General features: G+C 40.9%; 1 protein-coding gene across 1 annotated transcript in view; it reads right to left on the reverse strand.

Moving 5' to 3' along the window:
• adhfe1 (alcohol dehydrogenase iron containing 1) overlaps window positions 1–8,770 on the reverse strand; it is a 37,629-nt gene extending 28,859 nt beyond the window's left edge. Inside the window, 5 exon segments of the mRNA XM_048595701.1 lie at window positions 1,172–1,343; window positions 4,546–4,599; window positions 4,740–4,783; window positions 5,610–5,647; window positions 8,710–8,770. Coding sequence (XP_048451658.1) covers window positions 1,172–1,343; window positions 4,546–4,599; window positions 4,740–4,783; window positions 5,610–5,647; window positions 8,710–8,762 — 361 coding nt within the window. The 5' untranslated portion in view covers window positions 8,763–8,770.
• Window positions 8,771–13,461: the final 4,691 nt, after the last annotated feature.

Consider the following 13,461-nt stretch of genomic DNA (forward strand, 5'->3'; position numbering starts at 1 on the left):
GTGGCACTGGTTATAGTTGAATTCATTTTAGGCAACAAGGCCTATCACTTCATCTCTAAGCATCTTTTTACTTCAGCTTCAGCTGTATAACTCAACTTATTCGCAGGCAATTTCATGTCCTCCCAAAGTTTAGTCTGCCTGGAGCTCTCTATTGCTGTTTCATTTTTATTTTAGCTAGCGTTATTGCCTGTAGATCCCTCCCGCATTCTCACTAGCAAAAAGCCTTCGCATTCTGCTGGAATACTAGTCCCATTTGGTTTATAAAGTCCCTACAGCGTGGAAGTAGGCCATTTGGACCATCCAAAGAGCATCCCACCTAGCACCACCACCCCCCATCCTGTTTTTCCCATGGCTAATCCACCTAGCCTGCACATCCCTGGACATTATGGGCAATTTAGCACAGCCAATCCACCTAGACTGCACACCTTTGGACTGTGGGAGGAAACCGGAGCACCCGGAGGAAACCCACGCAGACACGGGGAGAATGTGCAAACTCCACACAGACAGTTGCCCAAGGTTGGAATCAAACCTGGCTACTTGGCGCTGTGAGACAGCAGTGTTAACCACTGAGCCACCATGCCACCCATTCAGGTGGAGACTATCCTATTGGTAACAGAAATAAAGAGACAGGAGCGACTTTGTTCATCTCAATGGAGACTAAGGCTTACAAAGTAAGTCACTGGGGTAGATTCAAAGGAAAGGAAGCCATCACGAGGCCCTGTCCTTCATGGTAGCTCAGTGCTACCTCCATCCCCTTATAATGAGCCATAGCGAGGCTACAGCATCATGGGTAGACACAAGGGAAATCTGCTGAGACCCTGTAGCCCATACGGCTGCTGCAGAGCAGTGGGTTGAGTGGAAGGCCAGGACTGATTCAGAAGGGGTGTGCTGAAAGAAATCCAAGTCAAGTTAGAGAGGCACTGGCCTTACCATCCACATTTCTGTTATTTTCCATTTCCTGGATGAGAATCCAAACCATCACATTGAGTCACTGTGGTGAGTAATATCCACATAAATCAGTTTCTTCAGCCCGTGCTAAAAGTGTTGAATGGTAGGCATTCTCTTCAAAATGTATACCCAGTTGAAGTATATACGTTTTAAATTGAGAGATTACTAATAGCGGAATAGTATTACTCAGGATATGGCCAACAATAACATCACAAGGGCTCACAATGAGTTATTGCTTACCTTCCATCTGTTGGTTCCACTCTGACCTTGTCAAATACTTTAAAATTTACTCCATTCTTAACCAATGAATCCAGGACTGCTTTAACAGGAGGCAGTTTGGCTATATTCTTGTCAGTCATAACACAAACATTCCTGGCCTTCATGTTCTGAAGATCCTACAGAAATACCAAAAGCTGGAATGTTTTAACATGAACAGCATGCAAACAGCGAACAGCCAATTATTAATGAATAGCTCATACATTTGCCAGGGTTCTATTGTTACCTTAGTCTGCATTTCAAACACAGGAAATAAGGACCGAGGTTCAAAGTTACTTACAAGCATCCTGACACTCACTAGAGTTGGCTTCTACAAAACAAGTTACACTTTTGTTCCTCTGTTCTGAGGAAGGGTCACTGGATCCAGAAACTTCTGTTTTTGTTCCTAATTTACAGCATCCACAGTTCTTTCGGTCTTTTTTAAGTGACATTTTCCATTCGAAACAGAAACAGAAATTGCTGGAAAAGCTCAGCAGGTCCGGCAGTATCTGTGAAGAGAAATCAGAGTTAACGTTTCAGGTTGAGTGACTGTTCTGAGGAAGGGTCACTTGACCTGAACCATTAACTCTGATTTCTCTTCACAGATACTGCCAGACCTACTGAGCTTTTCCGGCAATTTCTGTTTTTGTTTATGATTTACAGCATCCGCTGTTCTTTCGGTTTTTACACTTTTGTGTTAGCTTGTTCAGAGCGGTCATTATCAGTGCACTAAATGAAAGGGTGACTGGCAAATCAATGTAGATGTTACTGAAAGGAAAAGGGTTTCTGGCTGCATTTAAAACACTGTGCTCGATATTCCTATGAGGATGGTTTCAGTGTCAGCAGGTGGGCAAGGTGTGCAATAGTGTGGGTTAAAAGTCAACTCAGCGGGTCTGCAACTGGACTAATCTGCTTTGACTTCTGGGTCTAAACTGCACAGTGGTTGTGATGTACCCATAGGATGCATCCTTAGTTCCATTTAAAGGAGCAATGCACAAATGGAAGTTTGAGGTGTTTAGGATGGATGGCACACATTCAAGCAAGGTCAACTCTCAGATTGAATGATGTGTTGCTGCAATTACTCCTGGGTACAGGAAGGAGTAGGAAAGATATACTTTCTCCAGTTACAGGGAGAAGAACTGGTAGCTCTCACCAAAAAAAAAGGCCTGGTTGAAAGTTGCTGAGGAAGTAAACTGGTGTGTTGCCCCCAGATCTTGGTTGCAGTTAATGAGTTAGCCAGGCTAAGAAATGTAAGTATTTTTGTTGATTCTACGATGCCGATGTAGTTAGGTCCTCCACACTTATACTCTGGATCAGAAATCTCCACCATCTCACTCTTCACCCCAGCCAACTTTCAGCAGCACACTGCCATCATTATATCAGCTTCTGACTACCATTGTCTCAATGCTTCTGCAAGATGATGCATCTGTCTCTAAGGCAGGGCATCCACTTGCTCATTTCACTCACAAATCTGTTTGATTCGCTCTTGTCTCAGATGCGAAAAATCAAAGGAAAGGGAGAGGTTGGTCATTGTAAGTAATCCAAATTGTATAAGGATACAGAAGCAAGGCCCAGGAGATAAGCAGCATCTCTATATCCGTCTCAGCCAGCGACAAAGACGCAGGAATCTTACATATAATTGTTGACAGATTGGATATACATATGCTGACTTTACTTACAATAACTACAAAAACCGAACCATGGACAATGATAACTGCCAAAATTATGAACTTGCCAATGACTAAATCACCACAGAATGTACAGCCTTGCTCCTGTGTAAACACTCACACCACATTGCGTTTACATTGAGAGTTCACTGGGGTCTAAACTTCGCAAGTGAGCGTTGACAGACATTTTTCGTAGGGAGAGCTGAGAACAGTCTGTGGCACAGGGGTTAATGCTCTCTCAGCTCTGTTCAGCAGGACACAGTTGCTGAACAGCAGAGCTACTCTTGGAGGCGCTACAGAAACTCAGCCAGGTAGGCCACGCATACTCTCCACGATACCGGATAGTTGAAGAAACCAATTTGATTCATAACACAAAGGCAACGTACTGCAGATGCTGAAAATCTCAAACAAAACTGGAAAAATTCAGCAACTCGGCTAGCATCTGTGCAGAGAAACAGAATTAACTTCAACGACCTCTCAGCAAAACTGCAGGGAAGTAGAAATGTAAGGGCTTTTAAGTCAGTGAAGGTGTTGGGGGTGAAAGGAAATACTATTAGGTGGTGTATAAACTATACCTATTAATGTGAGTGATCCTTTATTATTCTTTTATCTTCATCTATATGAATCCTACATTGCCATTTTACTTAAATTCGTTAAGTAATTCTGCACGATAAAAAAAGCATATCCCCAAGCCAATTCTAATGGTTAAAGTGCATTATAGAATAAACAGACAAACTTAAGAAGCAAGTAATGTGCTCTTGATGCTTTGCCAAATTAATCCTTCACCCGCCCAATTACACATTGATGTTTTAAAACAACAAAGAACAAAGAAAATTACAGTACAGGAACAGGCCCTTCGGCATTGCACCGACATGCTGCCCGTCACAACTAAAACCCCCTACCCTTCTGGGGACTGTATCCCTCTATTCCCATCCTATTCATATATTTATGAAGATGCCCATTAAAAGTCACTATAGTATATGCTTCCACTACCTCCCCCGGCAGCGAGTTCCAGGCACCCACCACCCTCTGTGTAAAAAACTTGCCTTGTACAACATTTATTTTATTGTGGAAAGATGAAAATAAAGTCAGAGAGAGAACCATACCTTTAAGGGCAAGGTGATTCACATAAATTTTATTGTCATCACGTAAAATCTATATAAATCACCTACCCTCTAAATAACGATCTAGCTTCCCCTTAAAGATATATAAGGAAAGATAAAAGGAGGCGAGACTTGAATGGAGCATAAATACCAGTAATAGAATAACTTGGCTGAACGTAAATACCAGCATAGACTAATTGGCCTGAGCATAAATACCAATATAAACTAATTGGGCTGGGCATAAATTCCAATATAGACTAACTGAACGGGGCATATATACCAGTATAGACTAATTGGGCTGAATGTAAATATCAATATAGACTAATTGGACTGGGCATATATACGAGTATAGACTCATTGGGCTGGGCATAAATACCAGTATGGATTAATTGGGCTGAACATAAATACAGTATAGACTAATTGGGCTGAACATAAATACCAATATAGGCTAATTGGTCTGAGCATATATACCAGTATAGACTAATTGGGCTGAATGACCTGTTTCTGCGTGGCATACCCTATGTAAAACAATCAGCTATTAATGTGTATAATTTAAGAGGTAGAATTCTTACCATACCAACTTCATTTGTTACCCCTTCTCCATATCGAATATTTGAACAGGCCATCTATAATAGAATCAATGTCCATAGAGATCATCAGCCTTGCAAGTAAAATTCAATTCATTTTCTATAATTTTTCCCACATTATTAATGATGAAATGATTAAGTTCTAAAAGACCATGACTCTTTAAATGAAATATTTGTACCTCAAAAGCATAGTCTGTTGTTCTGGTTGCACCATGTTCTGGAGCTGGAACATAAACACCAACATTGAAAAGCATTCACAGCTTCCTAACACCACACTGCCAAGAAAATGGGAACCTCAAGATTTCAAACAATTTGACATGACTGTAAAGCATGTTTCTACAACACAGTTTTTAACACAAACTGATGGTTGCATGTGCAGATAAAATTAGACCAAAAATGTTTCCTGGTTATGCTCAGCAACTAACAACTGCTGTGGAGAGATTAACAAATTTTAAATCCCAGTGTTATCCTAAATAAGTTGGGAAATTTGAACATTAATGGAGTATTTTCTACAGAAAAAATGGGTTGAATGGCCTCCTTCGGACTGTAACAATTTGGTGATTTTAAAAAAATCAAGCTCCTTAATCCCAGCAGCAGAAAGTAGTCATTAATGCCCAGAAGTTACTTGTGCTACAATACCTTGAAAATTGTAAAATCTGAAGTTGAAACCAAATTTTATATTCTGAGATTGTGATGTTTACATCTTTGTGGCTGGTCAGGGTCACATTCCTCTACCATAGAAAGCATGACACTGACTGATAAAAGGCCTATAATTACCAACTACCAAAGATTAAACTCAGCGTGGAGTTAATCAGAAACACACACAAAAATGTGTGTAATTATTTACCTTGGTAAATACGCATCCAGTCATTTATTACAGCTTTATATTCTTGAATTAATTAACAGATCACGAGGTGACTGCCAGTGATTTAACTGCTGTTCTTAGCCAACAGCTGAAATTACATTTTAAATAGAATTATTTATCCCTAACCTGTGTGCTACTGTCACCTTCTACAGCATTGAACAATGTTCTCATAATAGAGGATTACCTTGTGAATAACCGTGAGAATGAGCAGGGCACCGACATCTAGGCAAATAATAAAGGATTAAAGGTGTTCAAATGGTACCATTTCTTTCTAAGTATAAAAGAATTACAAAGATGGCTGTGGTTAATAATCATAGTTAAATCATCATATTGCAATTACATGTGTCAAATACTGTTTAAAATTTGATTTACTCTACATGGACCAGGAAATACAAACTGTGTTACTTCCTGATTTCAGAAACCCAGCTCCACCACGTCTGGCCACAGCTGTCTTGTTTTCATCTCCTGGAGACATAGATAAGCAGGATTCAGATTGTCTGAGTCCCAAGACAGCACTGGGGAGCCAGTGCTAAGGCAGGCCTACAGACCTCAGTGTATGAAACAGAGGCAGAGCTTTCCATGTTATTCTGATGCCCTGAACCCTCACTAAAACTAAATCAAGAAATGCCTCTCTGTCCTGTTGGGTTAGCTTTGTATTGGCAAAATGCTTTCCTGAATATATTTTATGAATTCTGCCTTGCCTTCTTACATCTTTTATGATGATTTTATTCAAGATAATATGAAAGTTGTTGAAGTGCCCTAAGTATACTCTCAACAATTTGCCAACATATTTGTTTTCCTGTCTCCTTTTGCCCCTTTGAAGGTCTATAGCATACTCCAAGCTAGTCTCTTTTTGTCCTTTATTCAACCCACCTGGCCTCATTTTTGATCTTTTGGGCATATCATCAATTTTATTTATTCATTCATGGGATGACGGCGTCACTGGCTAAGCCACCATTTATTGCCCATCTTGGAGGGCAGTTAACAGTCAACCACATTAATGTGGGTCTGGAGTCACGTGTAGGCCAGACCAGGTAATGATTGCAGTTTCCTTATCTGAAGGACATTAGTGAAACAAATGGGTTTTTCCCAACAATCGACAACGATGCATGTCATCATCACAGTCTTAATTCCAGACTTTTTAAAAAATCGAATTCAAAATTCCACCATGGCAGAATTTGAACCCAGGTCTCTGGATTAGCAGTCCAGTGATACTTCCTCCCCATCTAGAAATAGCAATGTTCCAGTGATGGCAGTGTTCACTCTAACTCCTTGGATACTGATATTTCCACACACAAGAAGGCTTGGAAACATTCAGATTTGGGTTGATAAGTATCAAGGAATATTCATGCTGCACAAGTGCCAGGCAATGACCGCTTCCATCATGAAAGAATCAAACCACCCACCCACGATGTTCAATGCCATTTTCATTGCTGAATGCCCACTCTATTGACATCCTGGGCATTACCACTGACTAGAAAGTGAACTGGACCAGCCACATATTTACTGTGAATACAGAGCAGGACAGAGGCTGGGAATTCTGTGGCTAATAACTGACCTCCCAACTCCCAAAGTCCTACATCTACAAGAAACAAGTCAGGAGTGTGATAGAAATCCAAGATAGCGGCGGAGTAGATCACTTCAGTCAGAGCTTGTCTGCTCCGTCTGTTTCTTTCTCATTTCTTTCTCTTTCTTTCCTCTTTCTTTCCTCTCTGGGTGTTTCTTTTCTTCACTCCTGGCCTAAGCCGGGACCCGTCAAGGCGTCCTCTCGGCCCGGCCCAGCCTGTGGCTGTCCCTTGGCCCAGGGTGGTGGTGTCTCGGCCCAGTGTCTTGGCCTGTGAATGGGTCCTGCCTGGGCATGTTCCGGAGCCAGCAGGGGGAGATCGGGAGGTGGCAGCTTCAGCAGCAGCGATGACATTGTGGCCCAATGTGGGAAGAAAGAGCAAGGAGGGAGGTCCCAGTGTCTATGACGGTGGCGTCGAGAACAGGTAGCTAACGTCTCCCAGATAGCAAGCTAAACAGAGAACTCATCAAATACTGTTGAACTCTTATTTTTCTAGTTTATATTAAGAAGAACTTTAATGTTAACCAATACCTTGTTTGTTTATTTTTCTAATTATTCTATTAAGGTAATGCTTAACTTTTTATCTTTGTTTCTCTTACTACTTTGTACTTAAGTTTTGTGCCTAAGGACCTTTCTACCTAAGATGGTGTCATGTGTGGCAGCATGATACACTTTTCACTGTACTCCTGTACTTGAGTACATGACAATAAAATCTATATCAAAAAAAATCTACCCCCCACTTGCCTGGGTGAGTGAAGAGAAAGCAGTCTCCTGCATCCTAGGCATCATCTTCAACATTCAGTCCCTCCATCAGCAGAACAAATAGCAGCAGCATGTACTATCTACAAGATGGCACTGCAATGAGACACCCTCTGAACTCTAGAATGACAAGGCCAGAAAATACAGGGGAACACCACCATCCACAAATCTCTCAAGTCACACGCCATCCTGATTTGGAACAATAAGCTGGTTCCTTCACTTGGGCTAGGTCCTGTATCTGTAATGCTCTTCCTCACTGCACTGTGGGCACACCTAAACCAGGTGGGACTGCTAATGGTTCAGGAAGCGGCAGCTCACTGCCAAGTGCTGGAGGGCAGTTAGGGATTGGCAAGAAATGTTGCCTTTGCCAGCACCCGATATATCCCATGGATAAATACTGTAAATTATAAAATCCTACTCCAATCTGTTTGTGACATTTCACTAATGGCATTTCAATTGCTAATTACGAGCCTTCATTCACAAAAGCATGCTGCTTTTAAGGGATTTTTTTTGGTACGATAATTCACCGTTGAATTTGACAGCCAGAAAACACGTTGGGTTCACTGATGTACAGAATAGATCAGGGCCGGAGTGAGAGAGTAACAGCAGTGTTGCAGCTATTACACAAGGATTTCCAGCAAACGCTGCAAGTGTGGCTCATGCCGAGTGACTGCAGTCACAGGGAATATTGCTGGAGAACATTCCCAAGCCGGCGGCGTCCTTGAGGACCGACAGATATAATTTGCTGGCCTTGTTGCTAGCACTGGCTAAGGGCTCGGTCTGCTCCGGATTGATTGCTAATTCAGTGGCGGCCTGATCCATAGAGACACACTGACACTCAAAACACTGATCGACAAACAGCTCAATGCTATTGGCAAATGCATCTAAACAACGGAAAGATCGGATGCACTGACATTCTACTAAAGAGAAACTGTTATTTCCTTTTGATTTGCTCACTTACGACGCCCGTTGCAGCTGCTTCAACAACTGGGTAACTCTGTCTCGACCTGCCATGTCTTTCAGACAGAGGAGAACTCTGGGATGGGAACACTAAATTTCCCACAAAATAAACATTTCCTCAGTCCTATTGTGGCGTTTCTTTTTAAGTCCAGCAACGTTTATTGATATCCAGAAAAGCACAGAACAAACCAAAAGCACAGAATTTTAAAGCAGGAGCCCACTCGACTTAAATAAAACAAATAGCAGCTGATGCGGGAGATCTGAAACAAACACAAACTGAAATTGCTGGTCAAACTCAACAGGTCTGGCAGCGTCTGTACAAAGTTAACCTTTCCAGTCCACTGACCGTTCTTGAGTACTGATTCTCTCTCCACGGATGCTGTCAGACCTCCCGAGTTTCTCCAGCAATTTCTGTTTTTGTTTGCCTCGGCCGCTCCACTTGGCTTGGCTATATCAGGTCTTTGAGAGGTTTTCACATTTTCGTGCACTTCTTTGCATTTTAGTTTTAACGATTAATCGAAAATTTTAAAGACATTAAAAAATTGCAATGATTTTTCTGAGAATATGTTTTATTGCTTAATTGCAAAAACCAAACGAAATGAAATGATGATGCTTGTGGTTGCATTCCATTGGCAAGCTTGTCAATTCTTGGCCACGAAGACCATAAGAAATAGGAACAGGAGCAGGCTGTTCAGCCTCTTGAGCCTGTTCCACCATTCAATAGGATCATGGCTGATACACGTTCCTCACATCCACTTTTCTGCATTTTCCCCATAACCCCTGATTCCTGGACTGATCAAGAATTTATCTTAGGCTTAAATATACAGAACAACCCTGCTCCCACAGCTCTCTGTAGCAAGGAGTTCAAAGACAACCTTCTTAGAGAAGAAATCTCTCCCCATTATAGTCTTAAATTGGCACTTCTTTATTCTGAGACTATGCTTTCTGTCCTGGACTCTGCCATGAGGGGAAACAACCTCTTCACATTTACTCTACCAAGCCCCTTAAGAATCCTATATGTTTCAATGAGATCATCTCATTCTTCTAAACTCCAGAGAGTACAGCCCCAACCTGTTCAACATTTGCTCATAAGACAATCCTTCCATATCTGGAATCAGCCTTGTGAGCCTTCTCTGAACTGCCTCCAATGAAATTATATTTTCTTAAATAAGGGACCAAAACTGCTCACAGTACTCCAGATATGGTCTCACCAGTATCTTGTACAGTTGCAGTAAGCCTTTCCTACTCTTATACTCCAAACCCTTAAAATAAAGGGCCAACATTCCATTAGACTTCCAGATTCCCTGCTGCACCTGTGTGCTAGCTTTCTGTGTTTCATGCACAAGTCCCCTTGAGTCCCTTTCGCGTTTCAACTTTCTGCAGTTTTTCTCCATTTAAACAATATTCTGTTCTTCTGTTCTCCCTTCCAAAATGAACTACTTCACATTTTCCCACGTAACACTCTATTTGCCAAAATTTTGCTTACTTACTTAACTTGTCAACATCTTTCTGTAAACTGTTTGTATCCTTCTCGTAGCCGGCTTTTCCACCTATTTTAGTATCATCTGCAAAATTGGCTACTGTACATTCACGTTCTTCCTCCAAGGCTTTGATACATATTGTAAGCAGTTATGGTTCCAGCACTGATCCTTGTCGAACCCCACTGTTAACAGGTCACCAGAAACCCTTATCCTCTCTCATTGTTTCCTGCCCATGAGCCAATTCTCTATCAATGTCAATATACAACCTCCAATACAAGGGGCTCTTATGATTTACCTTTTGTGAGGTGTCAGAGGCCTTCTGGAAGTCCATTCTGGTTGAGACTTCCTCAAAAAACTCTAGTATATTTGACAGGCATGATCTCCCTTTTATGAAGCTGTGCTGACTCTGTCTGATTGGATTATGATTTTCCAAATGTTCTGCTATTAATTCCTCAATAATAGAATCCAATACTTTTCCAGGTTAATCAGCCTATAATTACCCACCTTTGCCTCCCTCCCTTTTTGAAAAGGGCGTCACACGAGCAGTTTAATGTTTGAAACAGAAAAGAGCTGTTTCAAGTTGAAGACGGTTCTAATAGTTGTCATTGCAGAGAAGACTTGTTCATAAAGATATGACTACAGGTAGGACACATCCTGCTGGTTGAGAAACATTGCTTTAGAATGATTTCGAGATGATGTTTATGAACTCATCATCCAAGCTACTATTACCAATCTGATTTTTTCCTGTTTATATCTAAACTCTCCCAATATTATTGCCATCCCCTTACCACAATCTCCCAACATTTCTTTTTATATGCTTTGTTCTACACTGTGGTTATTGTCAGGGGATGGTGGGTTGTTGACCAACCCCACTACTGACTTCCTTCTCCTACTATTCTAGATGTCCACCCAAAGAGATTCTATGTCCTAATTTCCTAAATCAAGTGATCTCTTATTCCTGCACAGATATCATCATTGGTTAACAGAGCTACCCCTCCACCTTTACCTAACACAGGTGATCCTCGACTTATAAACATCTGATTTACGAATGCAATCCCATATAGGGTTGTATTAATTTTAAAGATCTGACATACCAACACTTCCTTCTACTTATGAACGGCTATTTTATATTGTTCTGCATTGTGTTCTGACATACATACAAATCAACTTGCAAACGGACTCAAGAAGAGAACCTATTTGCAAACCAGTTACTGTCTGTATCCTAATCTTCTTGAATGTTAACATTCAAGATACAAGCCTGGTCATTCTGCAGCTACATCTCTGTTTTAGCTATCAATTCATTGGTTTTTACTTCAACATGCACTATAAATGTATTTACTTTGTTAGGAATGCTATGTACGTTCAATTGGAGATTTTAGTTTTGTCTTTGCTACCATTTTTTAAATCTAATCTTGAGCATTGGTGTATTCCTACTTTTTTTCTCTCAATCCCTTCTTGCCATTCTCTGATCCTCATTTCTCACATTACTATTTCCCTCTCCTGTCTTGCCTTTACTCTTTGATATATCACATCCCTCCAAATTTTATCCCATAACCCCAATAATTTTGTTTAAAACCCTCTCTACCTCTGAGAAATGTCATTTGGAATGGTCGGAGTACAATTCTGGTACAGACCATTCCAATGATACAGCTCGCATTTGCCCCAGTACTAGTGTCAATGAACCATGAACCAGAATGCACTTCTCCCACATAAGTCTTTGAACTATATATTCATCTCTCTAATTTTATGCACCGTATACCAATTTGCACACTGCCCAGTTAATAATCCAGAGTTTGTAACCTTTGGGGTCTTGATTTTTAAATTTGGTGCCTAGCCTTTGTAATCTCTACACAGAAAATAAGAACACAAGACCTACGATCAGGAGTAGGCAATTCAGCCCCTTGAGCCTGCTCCACCATGTGATAAGATCATGGCTGATCTCATCTCAGCCTCAACTCCACTTTCCTGCCTGCTCTCCGTAACTCTTCAACCCAATGCTAACAAAAAATCTAACTCCTCCTTAAATTTACTCCATGTTCCAGCATCCACTGCACTCTGGGGGAGCAAATTCCATAGATTCATGACCCTCTGAGAGAAGTTATTGCTGTTTTAAATCTGTTACCCCTTATCCTAAAACTATGACCTCTCATTCTATATTGCCCCACAAGGGGAAACATCTTCTCTGTCAATTCCACTTAGCATCTCATAAACATCAATTAGATCTCCTGTCATTCTTCTAAACTGCAGAGCGTATAGACCTAATCTGCTCCGAAAGCTTGTGATTGCAAATAAACTTGTTTGACTATAACCTGGTGTCATGTGACATCTGACCTTGTACAGTTGCAGCAACACTTCCCCACTTTCACGCTATATTCCTTTAGCGATAAATGCCAAAATTCCACTCACCTATTGCCTACTGTATCTGCATATTAGTTTTCTGTGATTGGTGCATAAGGACACCCAGATCCCTTTGCGCCAAAACACTTCAAAGTTTCTTCCCATTTAGATAGTAAGTTGTCTATTACTTCATCCAAAATGGATAACCTCACACTTATCTACATTAAATTTCATCTGCCAAATTTTGGCCTATTCGCCCAACATATCCATATATAAATTTCTTATTTCTTCATTGCAACTTGCTTTCCCACCAATTTGTGTCATCTGCAGATTTGGTTATCTTACTTTCTATCCCCACATCCAATTCATTAATATAGATTGTGAATAGTTGGGACCCGAGGACCGAACTCTGTGGCACTCACTAGTTACGTCTTGCCAATTAGAAAAAAAGACCTATTTATCTTGACCCTCTGCTTTCTGTTGGTTAGCCAAACTAGCTGATTCTAATGAATACTTTCAGAGATTGACACTCCTGAACGCCTATGCTTGGTTCCCTTACCTGCCACACTCAAGAGTTAAACTCCCTGGCCACTTCCCAAGTCAGAAGACCCTATCATAAATGATGTGACTGCTTCCTGAGAAAAAGAATCAAGGTACCTTCCCCCTTCCTGCTTTAGTGTCCAAAATCTCAGCTATAGTTGCTCAAACATCTATGAACGGACCTCTCATATATTACTGTTGATCTTTCTCTGCAGCTATACCATTATACTCTGCATTCTGTTCTGTTTCCCTGATGTATTTATGTTAGGTATGATTTGTCTGGTTAGCATGCAAAACAATACTTTTTACCAAATCTTGATACATGACAATAATAAATCAAATTAACTTACTCCAGTGATGCTTGCCCTAGATCACAAGGGTATCCAGGAACTCCC

The sequence above is a fragment of the Rhincodon typus genome, chromosome 4 (genome assembly GCF_021869965.1).
Source record: "Rhincodon typus isolate 14 chromosome 4, sRhiTyp1.1, whole genome shotgun sequence".
Lineage (NCBI taxonomy): Eukaryota > Metazoa > Chordata > Chondrichthyes > Orectolobiformes > Rhincodontidae > Rhincodon > Rhincodon typus.